The 21,960-nt window shown below is 60.8% G+C and overlaps 3 protein-coding genes across 3 annotated transcripts; all 3 read left to right on the top strand.

Moving 5' to 3' along the window:
• Positions 1–8: 8 nt before the first annotated feature.
• On the top strand, positions 9–2,394 carry LOC104376472 (lipocalin-like). Its single transcript, XM_086625439.1, has 6 exons — positions 9–107; positions 1,265–1,404; positions 1,525–1,601; positions 1,705–1,818; positions 2,046–2,147; positions 2,366–2,394. Exons 1-6 carry the CDS (start codon positions 9–11, stop codon positions 2,392–2,394), a joined length of 561 nt encoding a protein of 186 aa, XP_086481565.1.
• Positions 2,395–3,809: 1,415 nt separating this feature from the next.
• LOC147527192 (lipocalin-15-like) lies at positions 3,810–5,998 on the top strand. Its single transcript, XM_086625438.1, has 6 exons — positions 3,810–3,905; positions 4,450–4,589; positions 4,818–4,882; positions 5,157–5,270; positions 5,758–5,874; positions 5,973–5,998. The coding sequence occupies exons 1-6, from the start codon at positions 3,810–3,812 to the stop codon at positions 5,996–5,998; spliced, it is 558 nt and encodes a 185-aa protein (XP_086481564.1).
• A 1,637-nt stretch (positions 5,999–7,635) lies between these two features.
• On the top strand, positions 7,636–10,417 carry LCNL1 (lipocalin like 1). The gene is made up of 6 exons (XM_086625240.1): positions 7,636–7,750; positions 8,032–8,171; positions 8,711–8,781; positions 9,388–9,498; positions 10,042–10,143; positions 10,392–10,417. Exons 1-6 carry the CDS (start codon positions 7,655–7,657, stop codon positions 10,415–10,417), a joined length of 546 nt encoding a protein of 181 aa, XP_086481366.1. The 5' UTR covers positions 7,636–7,654.
• The last annotated feature ends 11,543 nt before the right edge of the window (positions 10,418–21,960 follow it).

Genomic DNA, 21,960 nt, shown 5'->3' with positions numbered 1-21,960 from the left:
TGGGAGACATGCACGCCATGCTGCTGGGCATCCTGGGGCTGGCCCTGCTTGGGGCACTGCATGCCCAGGACGACGTTCCCGTGCAAACCGACTTCCAGCAGGACAAGGTGACCCAGCGCTGCCGGCAGCGCCTGCGTGGGGGTCCGGGGTGCTTTGGGGGTCCGTTGCCCTGAAAGTGCGTGGCCATGGTGTTGTAGGTGGATTTGGGGCCAGGCTGGTGCTGGCACTGGGAGGGTCAGGGTGGCCGGTGGACCCCCACCCCCCCAGCCCTGGGGAGCCCCCAGGGCCTGGGTTTGATGGCTCCGGAAGGGGTGCAGGATCCAGGCTCCAGCCTGTGGGGCAGGATGGAGCCGGTGTGGTGCTGGGCTGCCTCCTGTGCTGTGGTGTGGATGCACAGGGATTTTAGAGGGGGAACTGGGAAAAGCAAGTTCAGTTTGAGAGGCAGCACAGAGGTGGGCCATGGGCCCCTCTCCCAACACGGACCCCATCCATCCCAGCGCAGGGTCCCAAGGGCTGCTGCGCAGGGGTCCCACTCACCCCGCTGCCCTCCCAGCCCCTGGGTGCTGGCATGCTCCATGCTCAGGGTGCTTGTACTCCCCTTCCTCCCACCATGATGGCAGGACCCTGAGCAGGACAGCCCCAGCCTGGCTGCACAGTGGGGGTCCTGGCCCCACAGCCCTGGGGTCCCACCGAGCCAGGGGCCACACTGCAGGCCTCTGCCCTGCTCCTGCATGGAGCCCCCAGAAGGGTCCCGGGGACACAGGCACCCCAGGAAGGTGATGGGGACGGAGGTATGTCCTGCAAGGATGGGGGATGGCACGTCCTGCCCGGGTGGTCTGTGCACAGCCCATCTCTGAGGCTGACCGCTCCCATCCAGGTGCCCTGAGCTGGTGGCCCTGAGGACCAGACTGGGAAGAGCCATGGTGGCCCCGGGGTCCTGACCCCTCCTCATGCCCCTGGCTGGATGCAAATGGCATCTCAGAGCCTGTCACCCCCTCCCCGGGCTTGGGTCGAAAAGGAAGGGTAAACTCTGAGTGATGGGCAGCAAAGGGTATGTTGTAAAGCCGGCTCTCCTGGCCACTGGGTTTGGTGGGCACCAAGAGCTGTAGCAGGTCACTGGGGGACAGGGACCCTAGGACGCGCTCGTGCTGCGGGGCACAGGCTGGCAGGGCAGGGGCAGGTGGCCCAGGCGGGGGCTGGTGGGCACCCAAGGGGCAAGACAGGGTCCGCGCCTGGCTGGCGACTGAGTGGAGGTTGGTTGCAGCTCACGGGGAGATGGTACGGCATCGGCCTGGCCTCCAACTCCAACTGGTTCAAGGACAAGAAGCACGTGATGAAGATGTGCACCACGGTCATCTCCGCCACCGCAGATGGGAACCTGGAAGTCACCTCCACCTACCCCAAGTACGGGCATGGGGAGGGGTGGGTGAGCAGGGGGTGCTCCTGCATCCTGGGCTGGGGTGGTGTGGGCTGGGGCATCCCCCCATGGCCCCTCTGACGTCCTCGTGATGTCACCTCACCCAGGGGTGACCAGTGCGAGAAGAGGAACAGCCTCTACATCAAGACGGAGCAGCCGGGGCGGTTCAGCTACACCAGCCCACGTGAGTGCCCAGCTCTGCGCCCATCAGCCCCGCTGCCTCCTGCCCTTGCTGGAGGGGCTGGCTCGGTGCCTGGCGCTGAGCCGTGCCCTCCCCGTCCCCGCAGGCTGGGGCAGCAAGCACGACATCCGGGTGGTGGAGACCAACTACGACGAGTACGCCTTGGTGGCCACCCAGATCTCCAAGAGCACCGGCTCCTCCACCATGGTGCTGCTCTACAGTACGTCCGCCCCGGGACCCCCGTGCCTCCCACCCTCCTCGGTGGAGGATCTCTCCCACCGGAGAAGGGCAGTGTCCTCTCCCAAGCTGGGGTGACCTCTGGGATGGTTGGATTGGGCTCACCTTCCTGGGGACGCTGGCCCGTGCTGGGCTGTGGGTGCCGCGGGGCAGCGTGACCCCGTGCTGGGGGTGCCGGGGGGCTGCCTCTCACCCTGCTCTCGGCTGCAGGCCGGACAAAGGAGCTCAGTCCCGAGCGCCTGGAGAGGTTCACCCAGTTCTCCAAGGAGCAGGGCCTGACGGACGAAGAGATCCTCATCCTGCCCCGAACGGGTGAGAGCAGCCGGCGGGAGCGGCCGGGGGGTGAGGTACCCCGGGGGGCCGAGAGGGAGGACACCCTCTGCCTTCTCTCCTGCAGAGCCGGCACGGTGCCAGCCATAGGGGTCTCTCGGGGGATGGTGGTCCCTAGGGGGGCAGGGGTTCCTCGGGGGGTGGTAGTCCCCAGCCCCTGGAGAAGCTGATCTCCACTTTTCTTTTTCTTCCTGCTGCAGACAAATGCATGGCAGATGCTGCTGCCTAGGTGAGTCCTGCCTTCGCTGGGGCTCCCACCAGCCCTGCGGGGGGTATGGGGGTGCTCAGAGCCGCTCCACCCCGCAGACCCCCCGGTCCCCTTCCCAGCCCCCCCTGGCTGCTCCTCTCGCTGGGGTCCCCCTTACCCCTGGTGGGGACCCCCACTCCGTCCCCTGGGGTGGCTCGTTTGTTGCCTCAGGCCCTGAGTGATGGGTGCCCACCCACTCGCTGCAGGGCTGGCGGGGCCAATGTCCCCCCATTTCCCCCCAGCTCAGCTGTGCTCGCCGCCCCCCCCCATCTCTTCCAGACAGAGCCACCAGCTGCTGCCGGCCAGAGCCCCGCGAGCCCCGCGAGCTGGTGACCGCCCTGTCCCGTCCCATCCCCAGCACTCCCAGCACCGCAGCAGCCTTTGCTTCCCAGCTTCGCACCCACACCTGTACCCCCGTCCCCATTAAAGCCCATATAAAACCAGTCCCCCCGCCTCTGTCTGCTGGATCATTGTGGAGGGGACCCCAGTGGGGCGACGGGGGGGGGGAGGCACGGCCAGTGGTGGTGGGCTGGGCTGGGGGTCAGGGCTGATCCCAACTCCTGGGTGGGGCTGCCAGGACAGGACCCCATGTGCACTCGCAACCCCGTGCCATGGTGCTGCCCGACCACCAAACCTGCCCCATCCAGGGAGAAGGAGCCCCCAGGGCTGGGACCCACTGGGAGGATCCGCTTCTGTCTGCCCCTCAGGCACCCTGGGCTACGCTGGCCTCCCTGCCTCAGTTTCCCTGCCAGAGGGCAGGCTGGCAGTGGGGGGATGGGGTGATGGGCAGTCACAGGGGGGCCATCTCCAAAACCATGGGGGTGGGATGGAGATGAAGCAGAGTGAGGGCTGTGAGCGTTGGATGTGGCTCAGCGCCGGTTGCCCACCTGCTCTCTGTGCCATGAGCCTGGACCCTCTCCGGCAGCGGAGTCTGTGCCCGCTGCCAAGAGCCTGAGAAGCCGCAACCCCTTCAGGGGGACACCAGGCTGGGGCTCAGCCCTGGACAAAAACACTGGCCCAGCCATCCTCCTCCTTGCAGGATCTGCCCTGGCACTGCCAGACCCGGGGCCAGCGGGCAGCAGCCAGGAATGGGGCACTGGAGGCACCTTCATACCCCTTCCCAGGTACAGCACTGGGCACGGGGCATCACCCGGTCCCTGACGTGCTCTGGGCTGGTCTCGCACAAGGCTGCATTCATTGGGGTCTGGGCAATTAGAGAGGGCAGGGGCCAAGTCTGTCACCCAACACGGGTACAAGTGATCTCCGCTCTTGTGCAACCTGTTGCATAAAGTGAGGGCGGGTGGGGGGTGCTGCCAGCGGCAGGGGCTATAAAGGTGGGCGCGGGCAGAGGCAGATCTATGCAGCCTCTCCTGCCCACGTCCAACCCCAGGAGCAGGATGACGGGGGTACTGCCCAGGCTGGCGCTGGCCCTGCTCTGCCTGCTGTGGGCAGGGGCCGAGGTCCCCGTGCAGCCGGACTTCGACGCGGAGAAGGTAATGGCACAGGGTGCTCCTGCCCCAGCTGGAGGGGCTGCCTGGGGCAGGGTGCCCACACTGTGTCCCCGGGCACAGCTGGGCACCCCCAGGCACCCCCAGATCCTGATCCTGAGCTGGCACCAGGGCAGCGGCCAGGGGGCTGTGGATGCCTGCACAAAATTGGGTTATTCCCAGCCAGCTCCTGCCTGCTGTGGCCATAGCCCCACCGTGGGGACACAAATTCCCAGGGGCCATGATGCCCCCGAGCATGCGGCATGTCCCCAAGGAACATGGGTGAGACACTGTGCCCATTCTCCTGGCACGGGTGTTCTGCACCAGGCAGGTGGCAGGACCCCATGTTAGGCTGGCTGGTCCCCACGGAGGGCAGCATGTCCCCCACTGCAGGCTGGCAGGACCCCACAGAGGGCGGCAGGTGCCCCACTGCAGGCTGGCAGGACCCCACAGAGGGTGGCAGGTGCTCCACCTCAGGCTGGCAGGTCCCCTGGCAGGTGGCAGGTCCCCCCTGGCTTTCCCAAACCCCGCTGGCAATATCCTGCTACAGTTCACAGGGACGTGGCATATCACAGCCGCTGTTGCCAACTGCTCTGTGTTCCTGAAGATGAAGGACGGGATGAAGTCGTCCATCACCACCATCAGCTTCACGCCGGAGGGGGACCTGGCTATGAAGCTTCTTTGGCCCCTGTGAGTGCCCGTCTCACTCGCCGTGTCCCACTCGGGGCAGGGGACTCCCCCCCAACCAAGGCGCGGGTGAGGGGCATCCTCCCACAGACCCGCTGCCCTGCGGCACCCGGTCCTGCCTGCACCCTGGCATGTCCTCCGGGGAGGCTGGGCTCCCCCCTGCACCCGCCACCCCTCTGCCCTCCCTTGTGGCATCCAGCCACATTTGCCGGTTCCATTTTCCCTCTCCAGGCCGGACAGATGCGAGAAGTTGGAGCTGCTCTTCCAGCGAAGCGGGCAGGCTGGGCACTACATGGGTACGTGTGGGCAGGGAGGATCAGAGCCATGGACACCCTGAAACGGAGGGTGGGCACCACCGGCTCGCCTTGCCCGGGGAGCCACGGGAGGCGGGTTTGGCCCCCCTGCTGGATCACACAGGGGTTCCCTTCTCATACCCCCCTCGGGCAAATGTGGGGCTTTGGGCCCTGAGCTGTGAGCCCTGGTGCGGGACGCAGCGGTGCTGTGGTGCTGCTGTGGCTGTGCCATGGCTGTGCCACACTGCCCAGCCGGGCACTGTCTGGGATCCTTTAGCAGCACAAGAGAAGAGGGACCTGCGTGTGATGGAGACCGACTACAGCAGCTACGCCATCCTGCACCAGAGCCACCAGAGTGGGCGGCAGCCCACCACCACCCTGCAGCTCCTCAGTGGGTGTCGGGAGTGGGGACGGGCACCCGCAGCTCCCCGGGGTGGGGGACGGGCACTGGTGGGGGGCAGGGGCTGGGCTCTCTGCCTCCGCTGTGGGCCACCACGTTGGCACCCAGCGTGCTGGCACCCAGACACCCCCAGGGAACTCATTTTGGGGTGAATGAAACCTTGCACCCAAAATACCCCTGGCTGATTGCGGTTTGAACCAAAGCCCCCCTGTGCCAGCCTGGCTGTGGACCCTCAGCCCCACCAGCCACCCCATACCACCCCAGGCAGGTGGGTCACCCATCCCAAGGGGCTTGTGCCCCTTTGCTGCCAGTCCAGGGCAGCGGCTGGGTGCCCAGTGTCCACCTGGCACCTCCGTGGCTTCCCTTTTGCTCTTCCCTGGGGTGCCATCGCTGCCCCGCGGGAGCCAGAGCCCAGCGTGGGGCTCGCTGCCGGGTGCCCCTGCCCTCACCAGCCCCTGCCCTGGGTGTCTGGCTGCAGCGAGGGGCGAGGCTGCGAGCCCCCAGCTCCTGCAGAGGTTCAAGGAGCTCATCCCCACCGTGGGCCTGACCGAGGACATGCTGGCCATCCTGCCCAAGTCGGGTGAGTGCCAGGCAGGCGTGGGGCGGCACTCATGGCCCCTCTGCCTGGGGATGCTGCACAGGGGCTCAGGGCACTGCCCGTGGCGTGCTCACCCCTCTCTCTGATTCCCACAGACGGGTGCACCAAGGCCACCAGGTGAGCATGGCTGGTGGACGCGGGTGTCCCCCCTGGCATGGCCCGGGCTGAGCGGGCACTCGCAGCCCACCAGGAGCCCCCGCCTGCCTCGGGACTCTGCGTCACACCTGCTTTCCCCGGCTCTAACGCCTCGTCCATCCGTCTGTCCGGCCTCCCTGCAGCTGAAAGGGACTGATGCCAGGGCTGTGGCTCCTCCAGACCTGGTGGAAGCTGGACTCCGTTCCCCCCCTCCATGCTGCTCCTTCCCCTCCTGCCTGGACGGGCTCTGCCAGACCTCCTGCCCCGTGCCAGGATCACGCCTTGCCCTCCTAAATAAATAAGTGCAGAAGCTGCCCCGGAGCTCAGTGCTTTTTGTTGGCAGGAGCAGGGGTGCTGCCAGGTCCCCGGGCACCCTTAGCCCAGTGGTCCTGGGTCCAACCCGGACCCCTGGGTCAGCACCCCAGGGGCGTTGGGGGCTCCTTTGCTGCATTGTTTGCTGTGCCCAGTGTGGGGAGTGGAGGACAGGGCAGGCGCGGTGGGGCAGGGGAGGACCGAGGTGGGATGAAGAGGGGGTCGCGCAGCCTGGCTGGATGGGTGGCAGCGCTGGGCAGGCAGGGTTAAGCAGTCGGGGTGCCCAGCGCTGCCCACACGGGCTCTGGCTCCCAGTGCACAGCTCGTCCCCAGGACACCCCATCCCCTGCTCAGGCCCCCCCAGGTGGGAGGGGGCTGTGCTGTGGCTGCCCGGGCAGAGGCACGGCAGGACCGGGACCCCCACACCTGTCTCCTGGCCCCCTCGGTGCCCCCATCTGTCCTCTGACCGAGAGACAGGACCACACTGCGATGAGCCCCATGGGTAGCCAGCGCCCTTCCTCCACCTCCTGCGCAGTGGGGGCAGTCCCTGGTCCCCCCCCAGCTCCCTGCCCTGGCACGGGGGTGCCTGGGTGCCCAGCCAGGCGTGGGGCTGTGAGGAAGCAGCCCGGACCCTTCAGGTCTGTGACCCCGTCAGAGCCCGGGCACAGGGGACATCATACCCTGGGAGGAGGGGACCTTCCCACCGTGACACCAACCCCTCTGCCTGCCCTGCTCCAAGCGTGTCCAGCTTCATGGAGCCGGAGTGCCCTGAAGCGGGTGGGCGAGCCTGTGCGGGCACGGCGGGGGCCGGTCACAGCAGCAGCGTGTGGGCACCCGGGTTTGCGCATGATCCCAGGGGCAGCCTAGGGGCAGGTGCCAGCCTGGCCACAGGGATGGGTCACTGAGCCCCTCCGTGACGGGTCACCGGGTGCCGGTGCTGCTGCGGCCGTACCGGGAAGGACCACGCCGCTCCTCCTGGCCGCCGGCCGGGAAACAAAGGCTCCCTTTGTTCTTTCACAAGGAACTAAAGAAACGGGGAAAATCCCAAATTTCAGCACTGATGCAACAGCTCCTGCAGCCCTGCGGCTCGGCCCCTTCCCGGCCTTGCAACACTTCCCTCTTCCGTGAAACGGACGCTGTTTGCCCAGGGGTGACTTCAGCCTTTCGACACCACCGCCGTGCCCAAGCCAACACCGGCAGCGCTGGCGGTGCCGCGCGGCACGCAGCAGGGCTGGGGCGGGCGGAGGGGGGCAGAGCACGGAGCTATAAAGCCAGCAGCCCTGGCACCGCTCTCCATCCTGCTGGCAAAGCCGGAGGAGGCTGCGGCGAGATGAGGACCGCGGTGCTGAGCCTGGGGCTGGCCCTGCTCTGTGTGCTGCGCGCACAGGCTGAGGACCGCGGGGCTGCAGGGCTGGATGAGAGCAAGGTGACCCACGGCATCCCGGGGAAGGGACGGTGGGAGCGTGGTTGCCGGTCACCGGGGTGGGGATTGGAGGGGTGTTTTTGGTACTGGGGACAGCTGGGGACCCCCCCAGCCACTGCTGTCACGCCCGGGTGAGGGCAGTCAGCCAGCTCCAGCGTAGGGGTCTCAGCGGGGATTTTGGTGCCTGGAGGGGACTCCCATGGCCGAGGGTGTCCTGGCGCAGATCCCGGGTGGGGACAGCCCCCGCCTGCTCCTCGGGACTCACAGCCTGTCCTCGCTGCCAGATTGCAGGGAAATGGTACATCGTTGCTCTGGCCTCCGACTCCGAGAGCTACCTCCAAAAGAAGGACGAGCTGAAGATGGCCATGACCACCATCGCAGTCCTGGGGAACGGTGACCTGAACGTCTCCTTTGCCATTCCCTCGTAAGTGTGAAGCGCTTTCCTCCATGGGCTTCACTGACCGACCTCCTCCCTGGACCTTCCCTGGTGGGTCTCCAGCCAGGTCCCTCCACCCAGCACCTACCAAAGACCAGGGTAGGGGGTGAGGCAGGGCCACCAGCCTCATGGTTTGAACCAGGGCCTTGGGAGAGCTGCGTTGTGGGGACCCCTTCTTCAGGGCAGGCTCAGGGCAGCACCAGACAGGAGCGATCCCACCACGAAGGCTGAGGCACTCCCAGCAGGGATGCAGCAGGATGATAAGGGACCCAACAATTAAAGCTTTCCCAGCAAGACCAGCCTCATCCACCAGCTCAGAGCACGTCACCCCACGGGGCGATCCTCGGGTGCCAGCGCTGTGCCCTGCCAACCCAGGCACCCATTGCTCCAAGGGTGGCATCTGTCCCATCCCTGCCCTGGCCAAACCATCTCATTCCTGAACAAGTCCCATGTTTGAGCCAGTGTCCCCGGGGGGGGGAAAGGGGGGTCACTTCACCCCAGCTGGAGCATCCTTCACTGTTTTACAGCCCAGAGGGATGTAAGAAATCGGAGTGGATCTACAAGCAAACAGGCACCCCGGGTGAATACTACAGCCCTGGTGAGTGAGGTGGGGGGGACTTCCCACCACTCCTGCCTGAACCAGCAGGTTGTGCCTGGGGACATGGCCCTCAGGGTGCCTGTCTGCCTCTCCTGGGGTCCTGGGATGGGACATCCCTCCGCAGCCGGTCACCACCTGCTGGTCCAAGGCCGGTGACCCTCCAGCGCGGTAGAGCCCCTGCTCCCTCCCTCTGTCTTATCCCAGAGCAGCTTCCCAATCAAGTTCAGATCGAGCTTAAATCCTGGGCAAAAGCAGGTTCATTCTGCAATGGGGCTGTGGATGGCTGTTCCCAAGGGATGAAGCAGGAATGGTTTCCCACCATCCCCAGCCCAAGTGTTAGTCTGATGCTGGCCGGGCTACTCCGCTGCCTGCAGTGACCATCCGCCCGTCCCTGTCCCTCTGCTCTGCCGTGGTCTGTGGGCTCCCCCAGGCTTTCAGAGGAGCCTTAGCAAGAGGAAAAAAAGAGGAGGGGAAGACACAGAAGACGGACATGCTGGGTGGACCTGGCCCTGGCGTCCTGATTGACGCTCTCACAGTCCTTTTGCAGGGTGGGAGTTCTCGGGGGGAGGTAGTTAATTTTTCCCTTTCCTCCATGTGCTTTTGCAGAGAGAAGCAATTCCACGATGCGGGTGCTGGACACCGACGGCAAGACGTACGCGGTCATCTTTGCCTCCAGAGAGAAGGATGGGAAGACCCTGTACATGCTGAGGCTCCACAGTGCGTAGGCAGCAGTGGTCTGACCGGAAAGAGCAGCTCGGAGGTGTCGGGTGGCTTCGCAGTGTCCTGAGAGGCCAGGAGTCAGAGGGGCACAGGAGACACCCCCTCCTTGCCACTGCCCTCCTGCTGGGACCTCATGCCCGGTGCTGGAGCAGGGCAGCGGAAGGGGCAGAGATGTGGGGCAGGGGAGGCTGGGGCTCAGGCTTCTGCACTGTGCTGGGACTGGATGGCCTCGGGTGAGCCTCTTGGTGAAATGGGGCGAAGAGGGGGGGGTCCTGCTGCAAGGCGGGTGGAAATGGTGGGGATGGGAGCCAAGAGAGGAGACACTCTGCAGGTCCCAGGACCTCCACTTCATCTTGTCCCCTGGGAGGGATCTCTCCTGTGCCTGGCCACCACTGCTTTCCAGGATCTCCACCACCACTGCCTCCAGCCTTCTCCCAGGGACCCTCATCCTTCCTGTCCTCACCTGGGTGTGCTGCCCAGCTGCCCAGGAGTTGCAGGGACAGGCCACAGCCTGGAGCTAACTCATGTCTGTGCCTTTAGGCAGAACCCAGGAGGTGAGCCCTGAAATCACAGCGCTGTTCAAGAAGCTTGCGAGGGAGAAGAGCTTCACCGACGAGATGATCGCAATGCCGCCCAGCCAGGGTGAGCACAGCCCAGCACCGTGTTGGGCCAGCTCGGTCGATACGGGGAGCCAGGACGTACTGGCAGGGACCAGCTCGGCCCATCACTGCCACCACTTTGTGGTCTGAGCTGGCAGGAGAAAGTGCTCGGGCTGGGCACATCGCGGCTTTCACCTCGCTCAAGTTCATTCCGGGGTTGTCTATTTTGGGTGCTTAATGGGATGAGCCAGACCACAGCCCCAGACTCAGCCTTGCTCTTTATTTTCGCAGAGGGATGCAGCCTCGATGGAGTGTAGGTGAGTTGCTGCAGTGCAACGCGGCGTTTGCAACGTCCTCAGCTGGAAATTGCCCCCTTGGTGCACCAGTGAGGGCCACCACCAACTCCATGAATGGCTCTGGGGGCTGAGCTGTTCGAAGCTGTGCTAGGCATGTGCTTTCCCACCGCACCGGTACGCGTTCAGCTGTAGGGGTTAGCTGGAAGTCCATCGCTGGAGATGGCTCACCCTGCAGAGCTGGGGAGAACTGGAAGAGAAAGCACTGATCCTAGTGGAAAGCCCTGCCAGGCCCTCCCTGTTGGCCCCCTCCCCTTGAATACTCAGCCCACCTCTCCTGGCTGTTCTCTAGGAGCTGCGGGCTGGCTGGGGGATGCTCCTGCCGAGCGATGCAAGACCCACGCTCTGAAGCTCCAGGCTGGTGCTCCGCCATCCCTCTTCCGAGCTCAGTGGTCAAGGCTCTGAGACATCTCCTGCTCCTCCAGGGCACGGTCCCTCCTTTTTGCCAAATAAACAGAAAATCACCCCAGAGCTTCATGTGGCTGTTTGAGGACAACCTGGGGTACTCAGGCGTGTGGTCCCTCGGTGTCATCCCAGGGTGTGCGGATGGCAAACAGCCGGGGCTGATCCTGGGCTGAGCTCACCCAAGTGATGGCATTTTCAGAGCCCACCAGGATTTTCCCTCCTGGGTGCCTTCCGAGGGGCAGGACCAGGGTGTGAGGCTGCACATCCCGTGGGCATGAGGGGTTGGGCGGAGAAAGGCTGTGAGACTTGGTCACAGAGATAGTGGCCAAAGTTTGGAGGGCTGCAACCACCACCACCATCCAACTCACCTTCGGTCTGCTCGCCCTGCTGCGACAGCAGCCCTCTGCTCCCCTGGAGCCCACTCATCCACCGCTCAGGCTGGGCCAAGGCAGGGGCCAGATCAGCTTTGGGACCTCCCAGCCCTGCGGTGCTGTGATGTTGCTCACCAACCTGGGCTGCAGCTCCAAGGATGCCATTGCATCTTCCACAGCCAAAAGGAAATGGCCTGCCTTTTGTAGGCAGGGTCTCAACCTTAGTTAATTAGTTAATTATATTCAATTCAAGCCAGCTGGGTAATAATTATTGTATGGCATACTGTGGGGCTGATGGGAGGTGGGTGTCTGAATCCTCCGAACCCAAACCTGGGGCACTGGTATGGGGCTGTGCCTGGTCTCTGCTCCGGGCACTGCGCAGAGGAAGCCCACCCCAGAGTCAGACCGGTGGTGGTGGACACCTGCCTCCAGAAACTATCTTCCTTTGAATTCATATTTCTGAAATCTCACTCCATCCTTCCCTTCCTGCTCTATTCAGCTCCTCAAATCCACCCAGGAGAAACCCCCACCCACCCAGGGTAACCCGTGACCCCAGCAAAGCCCCAGCACCTCACACACGCTCGTCGCGAGGGCTCGGGCAGTGCTGCAGGCACTGGGGTCTGGCAGGGTGTGAAGCAAGTTGTGCCTCTCCTGGAAAAGGATGTTCCTCCAAAATTCTCTCAACTGCTCTTTCCACCCTGCCCATCCCTGACCAGTCACCCGGGTGTTCATTCCAGTGCAGAATCTGTCTTGCTGCTATGTGACAGCAGCAGGTACCCCAGGAAAGTGCCATTCCAGCAGCTGAGTGCCTCGGGATGTCCCCTGGTACTCCTTCCTCCTCCAAGGGACTGGGAAAACACATCCAGGAAAGTGCCCCTCCTGATCTTGGTACCGAGCGGGGACGAGAGACGGACACATCCTGGCAGCGGCAGGACAAGGGACCTCACTGGCACTGCCCAGCCCAGCGTCACCTCCACCCGCTTTGGCAGGAGCCCAGTGTTTCCAGCAGGAATTCTCCCTGGCAGTTGGGACTGGAGCAGCTGGGCGGTTGGGACTGGAGCAGTCGGGCGGTTGGGACTGGAGCAGCTGGGCGGTTGCCGCGCTCGCAGGAGCACGGGGCCCACCCGCAGCTCTGCCTCGAGGCGTGTTTTGGGCACACGTGCTGGTGCGGGTGAGAGCATCCCGCTGCCGGCAGCGCCCTTCACCGCGGGCTTTGTGGCGGGGAGTCCTCGTGTCTCCACGCCGTGTTCCAGCCAGATGTTTCCTTCCTGCCGTGCGCAGGCATCGCCCTGCCAGGCACTGGTGAGATCATTTCTCTTTGCCGCTGGCATTTTCCACTCCTCCTTTTGCCCGGAGGTTTTCCACCCGTGCTCTGGAGCAGGAGGCACACGGGCTGCGATTTCAGATCTTTTCTGGTGTGTGTCCCCTCCATGCAGAGCAGACGAGGGGGTCCCCACTGCAGCCCCCCATGATCCCTCAGCCCTCCCATCAAGCCTGTCCCTGTACCTGCTGCTCATCCCACGCTCGTGGGACGGCACAGCCTCTGTCCCAGCACCTGCCTCCAACAACGGCAGCGGCAGGGGCAAGGAGAAGCACACAGGGACGGGGTGAAAAGAGGGTTGTCCCTGCCCTCCAGTTATCCCCCAGGAAGCCTGCCCAGATGTCATTGCATATTCAATGACGTGGGACTTTTCTTCCCTGAATGTTTCTAAGAGCTTCCTGGGGTGAGGCACCTTCTCGGCACTGGTGGCATCCTGCAGCAAGGAGCTTCACGGCCGTCTCTGCACTCCCCTCCGCTCGTTGCAGTGGTTTCACTTGCAGCTCCTTCGCCAGGTTCTGCAGGAGCACGTTGGTGAGATGGGCAGGAAGGGTGGGTGCAGCGGAGATAAGCCCCAGCCTGGGTCCCAGCTGACTGCTGGAGAGAGCTGAGGGGTGTTGGGGGAAGGGCTGGACCAGCCTTCGATGTATGAGGATCAATTTGGAGCTGCGCAGCCAATGGCTGCGGTGCTTGCTGGTGATGTGAGGCTGTATCTTCTCTGTTCATCCTCTTCATGCCGTTCCAGATCTTCAGTCTTTAACAAGGCTCCTCGCTGTGCCTCTCATCTTCCTCTCTCCCTCCCCTGGACCATGTTCCTGCTGGAGCTGAGTGACCACACCTGGACCTCCACCCAGCTGAGAAGGTGTGGGTACAGCTTAGATTTACACAGTACCCCGTTCTTCTCCTAACTTGTCCTCATGCTGCCACCTTTGGCATGCACTGCAGGTGGATGAGATGCTTTACCAGACGTGTCGGCACAGTGAGCTCCCCGGGTGAGCTGCCTCCCTTTTCCTCTCTCCCAGCCACTCATTTATCCAAGTGAGGACCCTCCTCCCCAGCCTGTGGCAGTTTGTCCCCTGCAAGCTCTGATGAAAACCCTTCCCAGCTGACCAGGGGATGTTCAACACCCATATCTTTTTGGCTCCTCCAGAAAGAGTATTTCTGAGGTGTGATTTTCCTGTGCAAAAGTTGGATTCAGTCTTCCCTGTGATGTGATTTGTCCACACATCAACCAGGTCTGCCGTTTATCCCAGCTTTTGTGAGTGTCTGCTCACATCACAGAGTAGACCTACTTGTCTGTAGCTCCTTTACATCCAGCCGCCTCTTCAAAAACCAGCAGATTTGCGTCTTCTGGTGAAAACTAGAGGTAGTAAAGGTGAGTCTGAGCAGCAGACGACGTGCTGCGGTGAAAAGTTTGAGTTTCAAACCAGATTCACTTTGAATGGAAGAGTCATCTCCTCTGTCTAACTACTCACGTGCACTTCCATGTCGGTAGGACAGACCTTTCAAGTGATCTCAAAAGAGACCGCCGAGCCTGGGCATGCACCAAAGCTCCTCCTCAGCCAAGATGGGTACGGAGTTCCTTCACTTTTCTATCAGCTTATTTCCTTTGAACACTCACCGTGAATTTAACTGGTTCAATTCCTGCTGCCGGTGCTTTTGAAGGGAGGAATACATGTGAGTGCCTGTGTCATTCCTCAGAGTAGAGGAGCAAGGGGACAAATCCTGGTGTCTTCGTTGTTTGTGTTGCATTGTTGCCAGTTAGTTTGCATGGGGTCATTGTACTGTCCTCGTGGGGATGCAGCTTCAGCAAGTTTAAGAACGTTTATCTTATTTCCGATCAGCTTCTCTAAATTGATTTCATCGTGCTGGCGTCCACTGGGGCTGTCCCTTTGGAGCGTGGTTTAGGGTTTGTGTTTGCTGATATCAGCTTAAGTGCTCAGAGTGAAGCTAAGCTGGTCTTTCCAGACAATCTCCGTGCCATATGTGATATCTAATCCTCTTGACTCTCCATTTTTTCCCCTTTTAAATGCGACAGTATCGGATCGTCACTGGTACTGAGCACGGCCCTGGCTGTCACGGAATGGCGTTTTGATTCCAGCCCGTGAACCAGGTCCCGCTCGCTGCTCAGGACCTGCGGGTGCTTGTCCATCCCAAAAACCCAAGCCCGTGGGTGCCCATTCCACCTGCCTGGAGCAAATGTGCGTTAGAGCCTGGTGGACGTCCCTTTGTGCATGGCAGGTGGTGGCACCACCATCACCTGCTGGTGGTGCGGTCACCGCAGCGGGAGTCACTCCGATGACACGCAGTCATCAGGTCTTGTCCGTCTGTCTTGGATGGTGTAGAGTGAGACCACAGGGTTCCCCAAGTGCCACCAGACGTGGGACCTGGCGGGTGCCAGCCCAGCTGAGCCTTTCCCACCCCCCAGCCTCAGGGACAGCACCTGGCCGGGGTGTGGGCCACAGGCATCGGCTCTTGGCAGCCTGGGCAAAAAGGATTTGAACTCCCACAGGTCGGGAGTGAGTCGCCTCTAAATTGCCAATTATTGCCTGTAGACACCTCTGCACTGGTCTGAGGCCCACAGAGGAATAAACACTGGGTCTGCTCCCTGGTTTGGGAAAGGGGAAAATATAGCTCCTGTCTCCAGACACTGCAGCGGCACAAGTTCCCTGGAGCCTTTTCAGAAGTTCAAACTGTGAAAGTTCAGAAACTTTTAACAACACCAACTGAGACCCATTAAAAGTGAAGAAAAATCTCAGTGCTACTGGAGCAGCGAGATGCCCTTTTGGCCACAGCTCCATGAGGCACCAGCACCTGAAACGCAACTGGCTTCGGACGTTCCCACTTCCCCAGGTGTTGAAGGTTGTTGAAAGTGTGTGGCTGTTTCCAACCTGGATCATCTCAGGTTGTAGTTTTATACCCTGGCTCCGTGACTGGCTGACACAACATGGCCGATGGAAAGTCTCTGGTGGCCTGAAGGTGGGAGGTGATATGGCTCGGACCTCCCAGGCTGCCAGAGTCAGCAGCTACTGAAATGCCCCATCCCTGGAAGTGTTCAAGGCCAGGCTGGATGAGGCTTTGAGCAACTGGTGTAGTGGAAGGTGCCTCCGCTCATGGCAGGGGGATTGGAACTGGATGATCTTGAAGGTCCCTTCCAACCCAAACCATTCCATGGTTCTATGATTCTATAAGATGCATCAGTCCCAGCAATGCCAGTATCAGTGACGATGTGCTTCCTGGGGACAATAAAGCTCTGGGGACAGGTTGTTACGCTGCAGCTGCTGTTCAGAAAGGCCTCAGCAGACCCCAGAACGGGACAGCACAGACCCCCTGATGTTCAGCCAAGGCAAACACAAAGTCTTGCCTCTGGGCTGGGCCAACCTTGTGCCACTGGGCAGACTGGGCAATGGCAGCGTTGCAGGAAAAGCCCTGCGTGCCCAGCAGGCAACAAGCTGAACATCAGTCAGCAGAGTGCCTTTGCCGCAAAGGCAGCCAGGTGCATCCTGGCGTGGGTTAGCGAAGGGCAGCCATCGGCTTGGGATCACTTGTGAGACCACCTTGGGAGAGCCGGGTCCAGTTCGGGGCTCCCCAGTACAAACCACAGAGAGCCCAATGGAGGACACGAAGCTGGCCAGGACCTGGAGCACAGCACGTACGTGGGGAGGCTGAGAGAGGTGGGCTGGTCCAGCCTGTAGAAGAGAAGGTGAAGGAGACATCGGGCTGCTGTCTCCAGCTGCCTGGGGAGGATCTGGAGAAGACACAGCCAGACTCATCCCGGAGTGCTCAGCGATAGGAGGAAGAGCAACAGGCACAAGCTGCAACGTGGCGAACTCCAGTAGGACAAAAGGAGAAAGTTCTTCATCATGAAGGTGGTCCTGCACTGGAGCAGGCATCCAGAAATGTGGTGGAAACCCTATCCTTGGAGGTACTCAAAGTGAGGTGGACAAGTGCCCAGGCAGCCTGACCTAACTAAAGCTGGCCCTGCTCTGAGAGAGGGCAGGACCAGCGACCCCTGAGGTACCTTCCAACCAAAATTCTCCTGTGGCTCTGTGGGCCATGGAGATACGCAAACGGAACTGGTAACGAGGAACCCAGCTGGACATGGCCAGCTGAGCACCGGAGGCTCATAGAAATTATTTGTTCATTATTGACCACCTGCAAATTAATTACAATCGTGACCGACACCAGGGAAGATGCCTACTCCTGACTCGTGTGCCCTCAGTGTGCTCGCAGCCCTCCCTCCTCCGCTGCTGCAGCTGTGCCCCGCGCTGCCGGCTGCTGCCAGATCCCGCGGGCAGCACCGGGAACGGCCGCGGCTGTTACGGTGACATAGAAGGATGGAGCCTTTGGGGTCCAAAACACACTTGCATGTGCTGGAAGTGGGGAGAGGGGTTGAGGGTTGAGTCAGAGGGGCAAGGAGACGTGCTGCAGCAGAGAGGTGCTCCTGGTTCTTCTGGCCAGCATCCCCATCACTCTCCCCTCCCAGAAGATGTAGATGTCCTCTGGCCCCACACTGACCTTTGCAGATTGGTGCATCTGGGGGGAAATTTCCCTTCCAGATTCCCAAATTTCTCCGAGGTGGCAGGTCTCTGAGCATCAGCTCGGAGAAACAACACACCTAACACTTGCTAGTGTTCCTTAAGTCACTCTTAAATCTGGATGAGCTTGTAGAGAGGAAACCAAGGTCATCCAGCAAAGCCAGGAGGTACGTTCTTGGTTGCATAAGTGGGGAAAACAAGCTAGAAAAGGAAAGCACAGGCTAAAAATCCAAACTCCAGCATATTCCTGGACTCAGGCTCTTGCTTAATGGTGTCTTTGAGCCACTCTGGCTGCAGAGCCCACCGTGCTGCTCCAGCTCTGCCGCAGGACCACCCCTCTGGGTGTCTCCAGCTGCCAGGAAGTTCAAAGGCAACTTCAGACCTGCTCTCCAGTCCTGGCCCCTGGAGGTCTGGGGTCCTTTTCATGGGGATGCTGCTGGAGCCGCCCTCCAGGGGATTGTCCATGGTCGGGCAGAAGCACAGGACTCAGCACAATGTATTCCCTCACAGCTTCCCTGCTCCCGCAGTATCCCAAAGCACCGTGCCCGACGGGCTGCGTGGAGCAACTATGGACTCTGCTGTAACAGGGGATCTTTTCCCAGGTGCCTTCCAGGAGTACATTGATATTGCCCCGGTGTCCCAAACCACTGGTGCTGCCAGACACTCCTGGTGGGAAGAGAGGAAACATCTTCTCAAGGTAAGCCGTGCAGTCCCGGGTCGCCGGTGTCCCTGACACCCGAGCGGTGCGAGTGCTGGAGGGCAGGACAGTGGTAGGAGCGAGGAGGGAAGGGGTCAGCCTCATGCAGGGGTCCCGTGAGCCAGCTGTGCCCCGCTCTGCACCCCTCTCCCGCAACCAGCAGCCGCGGGTGTCCCCGCTCACGGCCTGGCAGCAGACGGGTGCCCGGTGCCTGGCGCACGTCTCAAAGTTCACAGCTCCACAGCACGGCACCAGCCCTGCCCCTACTGCAAACACGGCGCTGCCCGGCTCCGACGCGTCCCGCGTTCACCTGTGCCACAGCCTGTTTGCCACCGGTGTTGCCAACCGGCAAACCCGGCCGGAGCGCAGCGTCAGGCTGTGCTTCGCGCAGAGCAGTGCCCGTTGGCCGCTCCCGAGCCCACCCGGAGCTCCCTTGTCTCATAGTAGATTTGATTGCAAATCAACTGCAATTTAATTAGCAGAAAGGCGAACGGGCGCTTCCAATGGCCGGCTGACCATCCAGCCAACGCCTGTCCGGTCAGCACATCTGACACCAGCCCCTACAGTTACTGGAAAACGCCGATGCCACTCGCATCCCAGTCGCACGCCGCCTGTGATGTCTCCTTCCCTGGTTCATGGTGGAGGGCACTGCTGGGAGAGCGGCTCTGCCGTGCCTCAGCCCTCCTGCCCCCTCCACCTTCCCGTGGGCAACTGGTGCCAGAGAAGCCAAGCTGGTTTTCTGGTAGCCCAGACTGTGGCGGTGTCCTGAGGAGACCAGATCCTGGCCATGCCCTGGGCTCTGGGGATGCTCTGGGGTGCAAGGAGGGAGCCGGGGGGGGGGGGGGGGGGTGCGTGCCCTCCCCAGGGATCTCACACTGGATTTGTCCATGTGCCATCTTCCAGGTGAACCAGGCAGGTAGTTTTCCACCTCTGCTTCATTAGAGCACTGCGAAGGCTCTGTGGGCACCTGCCTTGTACTTAGGACAGATGTATTTTAGGTAAAGGGGAAAGTCTTCAGTGGCGACAAAGATTTAGGAATGAAAACCCCTCCTGCCTTTGCCCCGTGATGTGAACACTTCAAGCCCCAAACCTCTTGAGAAGGCACCACATGAGACCTCGGCTCCTTGTCCAGACCCCGGTTCATTAGATCTAAGGAGATGATTCCTCCGTCAGAGTCATTTTTGCAGCTGGTTTAAGCTCCAGCTCCTGCAGGCTCTCCGTGCCAGGGTCACCCGCAGCAGCGCGCCCAAGCACAGGGCTCCGATCCTTGATGCCACAGTCATCTCCCTGCTTGGCCTCAGTTCTCCGGGCTGGCCATGTCATGCCGTGTCCTCTCCGATGGACTCTCCCCTCTCCAGGTGCCCTGGCAGCCAGCTTGGCTTCCTCCTCCTCGGGTGGGCTCCGCACACCCTGCGTGCCACCCAGCAAGGTCTCGCCAACGTGCCACAGAGTCAGTGTTTTCCCACGTGGACTGGAAGCCCTTCCTGCCGTCCCCAAGGCCGGTTGGGCATCCCGTGCCACGCTCACGACTCTTGACTACCCTGGGCTGACCGGACTGCTGGGTCTCCAGCCGAGGACCCTGTGGGCAGGCAGACTGCTCTACAGAGCTCCTGTGCCCACCTAGTTTTCTTTTTCTTCCCCTCCAGCCTTGCAAATTCCCAGTGCTGGATACCTCTTCTCCCATCGGACACAGCCTCCATCACAAGACGTTTCGCACCCTCACTGCAGGAGAAGCAGCGTTCATTCCTCCTGAATCCAGGTGCAGCCACGCTCCCCTCCCGCAAACCTCCGAAGACCCTTCTCCCTCCTTGGTGCTGCTGTCCCCATGCCCTCATGTTGTCACCAGCCTCCCTACCTTTGCCATGAATTGTCATTATCCTCCTGGAAAACTGGGAGTGGGCGATGCCGGACCTCCAGGGCACTGAACTGAGAAGCATCGCGGGGCTGCCTGTCCTTCAGCTCCACGGTGTGCACTAATCCACAGCACTTCAAGCAATTTTCACCGTGTCCTTGCACTCCTCCATCCTTCAGAGCAGACTTTGCTTACCACTTCTCAGGCTCTTTTCTTTCCTTGCAGACTTTCCACTCTTTCCAAATGTCCTCCTTGGTGTATGTACGTTGTTTGTTTGCTGGGGGAGCAGCTCTGCTCCACCAGCCTCTCCCTGGTACTTGAGAGGGAGTTTTTAGCTGGGTTTTGCACTTTTTCTTTCACGAAATCCCAACTCTTTCCTACATTTGCATGCTCGGCTTCCCAAACGTGCCCAGCTGCAGTAACCAGCTCTCCTCACTTGTCCTGGTTCGTGCTTGTTCACAGCCGCAGCCACCAATCTGCTCCTATTGATCTTCCCGTTTACGCAAATTGGCGTTGACTCATGCCTGCTCTAGCTCAAGTTATTTCCTCAGACAGCTCTTCTAAAAACAGCTTATTTTCAGGAACAGGTACAAAAAATACCCCATCAGCTCCTTTCATGCTGTGACATGGTGAAGAGATACGTGAGATGTCATATCCAAGGATATCTGGAATGATCATTACCGACAGGTCTGTGATTTATAACACCACCAAAGTCTTACTCTTTCTGACAGAATTTTTCTCCTGGGGCTTTGTCTCCACCCCAGTCTGGCTGGGGGGATCTGTGACAGGCTCCCAGCACCATCCGGGCGGCCTTTCTTTCCTTCCTTCTTGAGGCAATTTAGATCCAAGATCTTTTGATGGTGCCTTTCAACACCTCAGGCTGTGCCTTGGGCTTTCTCCTTGCCTCCCATTCTTACCCTCTCCTCCTGTGTCCTCCATTGCCTCTGCTTTGGTCACACCAGCTATTTCTCTGACCCCTGGGAACATCTGCTGCCACGAACAGCTCCATGTAGTAATTTGAGTTCCTCCATACCAGCTTCACATGAGGCCACAAACATTTGTGTTATTTCCCACATATCTGCATTTCCGGAGCCATCAGAGACACCAGCTGTTTGGCACCTGTACCTCTCTCCCAGCTGCTCTTATCCCTAAGGTGCTTCCCTCCCTCCTCGTTTACCAGCTTCTACTCTTCCAGCACAACCCAAACCAGCATAGAGAGCACATGCCTCTCCTTCAACCTCCATTCGCTTCATGGTTCAAAGCCAGACATCAGATCCCTGAAGGCTTCTCCCATTCTGCTGATGTGCCTCCTTGCATCATGAGGAGGGTGTCCATGGAGGCTCCCAGCTGCCCTCCCTGCAGCTCCCAGCCTCAGACTGGCCGCTCCTCCTGCCCTCCTTGCTCACACCCACCCTGGCTGCTGGGCACCAGCACAAAACCACTGCCCACCCCTGAATCTCCACGTTTTGGAGCACATCCCCAGCACGGTGGGGCTGTCCATGTTCCCTCTTGGGGGAGCTTGCAATGTCGTTTGAGGGTGCTCGAGTCTTCTCAGCCTGGCACCCACCTCCTCTTCGCTCCTGACAGATGCTTCCACACTTCCCTCTGGAAGGAGCTGGTGACAGCTCTGTTGGTACCAACAGCTTCTTGCAGGCTTGCACGAACCTCTGATCGTCTCCTTATGGCTCCTCCTTTGGATTCTGTAGCTTTAAGCTCACACTCAGAATCTGTATCTCATCTTCGTTTATCCCTGAGCTCCAGTTTCTCGTTAGAATCAGTCTTTCCCTTTTCCTGCAGGCTGGCATCTCTGCTTCTCCTTGCCACCCTCAAGTCTGTTTGAACTGGACAGTCACCTTCTGATGCCTTCCTGGTCCTCCTATGATCCCTCAGACTCTCAGGGGTCCCTCCCTTGCGCTGCTTTCTCGGTGTGAACGTGAGGCTGACACCTACGGTGCAGTATTCGCGAGCAGACTCCTTCTTTGTCTGTAACATTTAAAGATTTGTTGGGGTTTTCCAGATCTGCTCCCACAGCCTGTGACGGGAAGGGGAAGCAGGAGATCCTTCTGCGTCTGCACTAATGGCGTAAACACAGTTTGCTCCCATGAAGGGCAACAACTGTTCAGGCAGGGTCCAACCTGTCACGTTTTGTGGGATCTTCAGATGAATCCCCATTTGCAGCCCGGAAAACCTGGAGAGGGGAGAGAAGCTGCTCTCATCTGCTCTCATTTAACTGTCCCTGAGATTCTTATTGACTGCACTGGTGAGGTCCCACCTGTCTCTGGTGTCCTTCAGGTGACGCAGAATTGGGGGCTGCCTTGAGGATCGA

This window comes from Tauraco erythrolophus, chromosome 22, assembly GCF_009769465.1.
Source record: "Tauraco erythrolophus isolate bTauEry1 chromosome 22, bTauEry1.pri, whole genome shotgun sequence".
Classification (NCBI taxonomy): Eukaryota; Metazoa; Chordata; class Aves; order Musophagiformes; family Musophagidae; genus Tauraco; species Tauraco erythrolophus.
The sequence above is the reverse complement of the archived record's forward strand: the minus strand, read 5'-3'. Positions and strand labels throughout refer to the sequence as shown.

Bases quoted from the DNA above. Each gene is read 5' to 3' on its own strand.
- LOC104376472 (XM_086625439.1), top strand. From the start codon at position 9: ATGCACGCCATGCTGCTGGGCATCCTGGGGCTGGCCCTGCTTGGGGCA. The intron at 108-1,264 runs GTGACCCAGCGC...GGTTGGTTGCAG, and splicing joins CCGACTTCCAGCAGGACAAG to CTCACGGGGAGATGGTACGG. The intron at 2,148-2,365 runs GTGAGAGCAGCC...TTCCTGCTGCAG, and splicing joins CCTCATCCTGCCCCGAACGG to ACAAATGCATGGCAGATGCT.
- LOC147527192 (XM_086625438.1), top strand. From the start codon at position 3,810: ATGACGGGGGTACTGCCCAGGCTGGCGCTGGCCCTGCTCTGCCTGCTG. The intron at 3,906-4,449 runs GTAATGGCACAG...ATCCTGCTACAG, and splicing joins CGGACTTCGACGCGGAGAAG to TTCACAGGGACGTGGCATAT. The intron at 4,590-4,817 runs GTGAGTGCCCGT...TTCCCTCTCCAG, and splicing joins ATGAAGCTTCTTTGGCCCCT to GCCGGACAGATGCGAGAAGT.
- LCNL1 (XM_086625240.1), top strand. From the start codon at position 7,655: ATGAGGACCGCGGTGCTGAGCCTGGGGCTGGCCCTGCTCTGTGTGCTG. The intron at 9,499-10,041 runs GTGCGTAGGCAG...CTGTGCCTTTAG, and splicing joins GTACATGCTGAGGCTCCACA to GCAGAACCCAGGAGGTGAGC. The intron at 10,144-10,391 runs GTGAGCACAGCC...TTATTTTCGCAG, and splicing joins CGCAATGCCGCCCAGCCAGG to AGGGATGCAGCCTCGATGGA.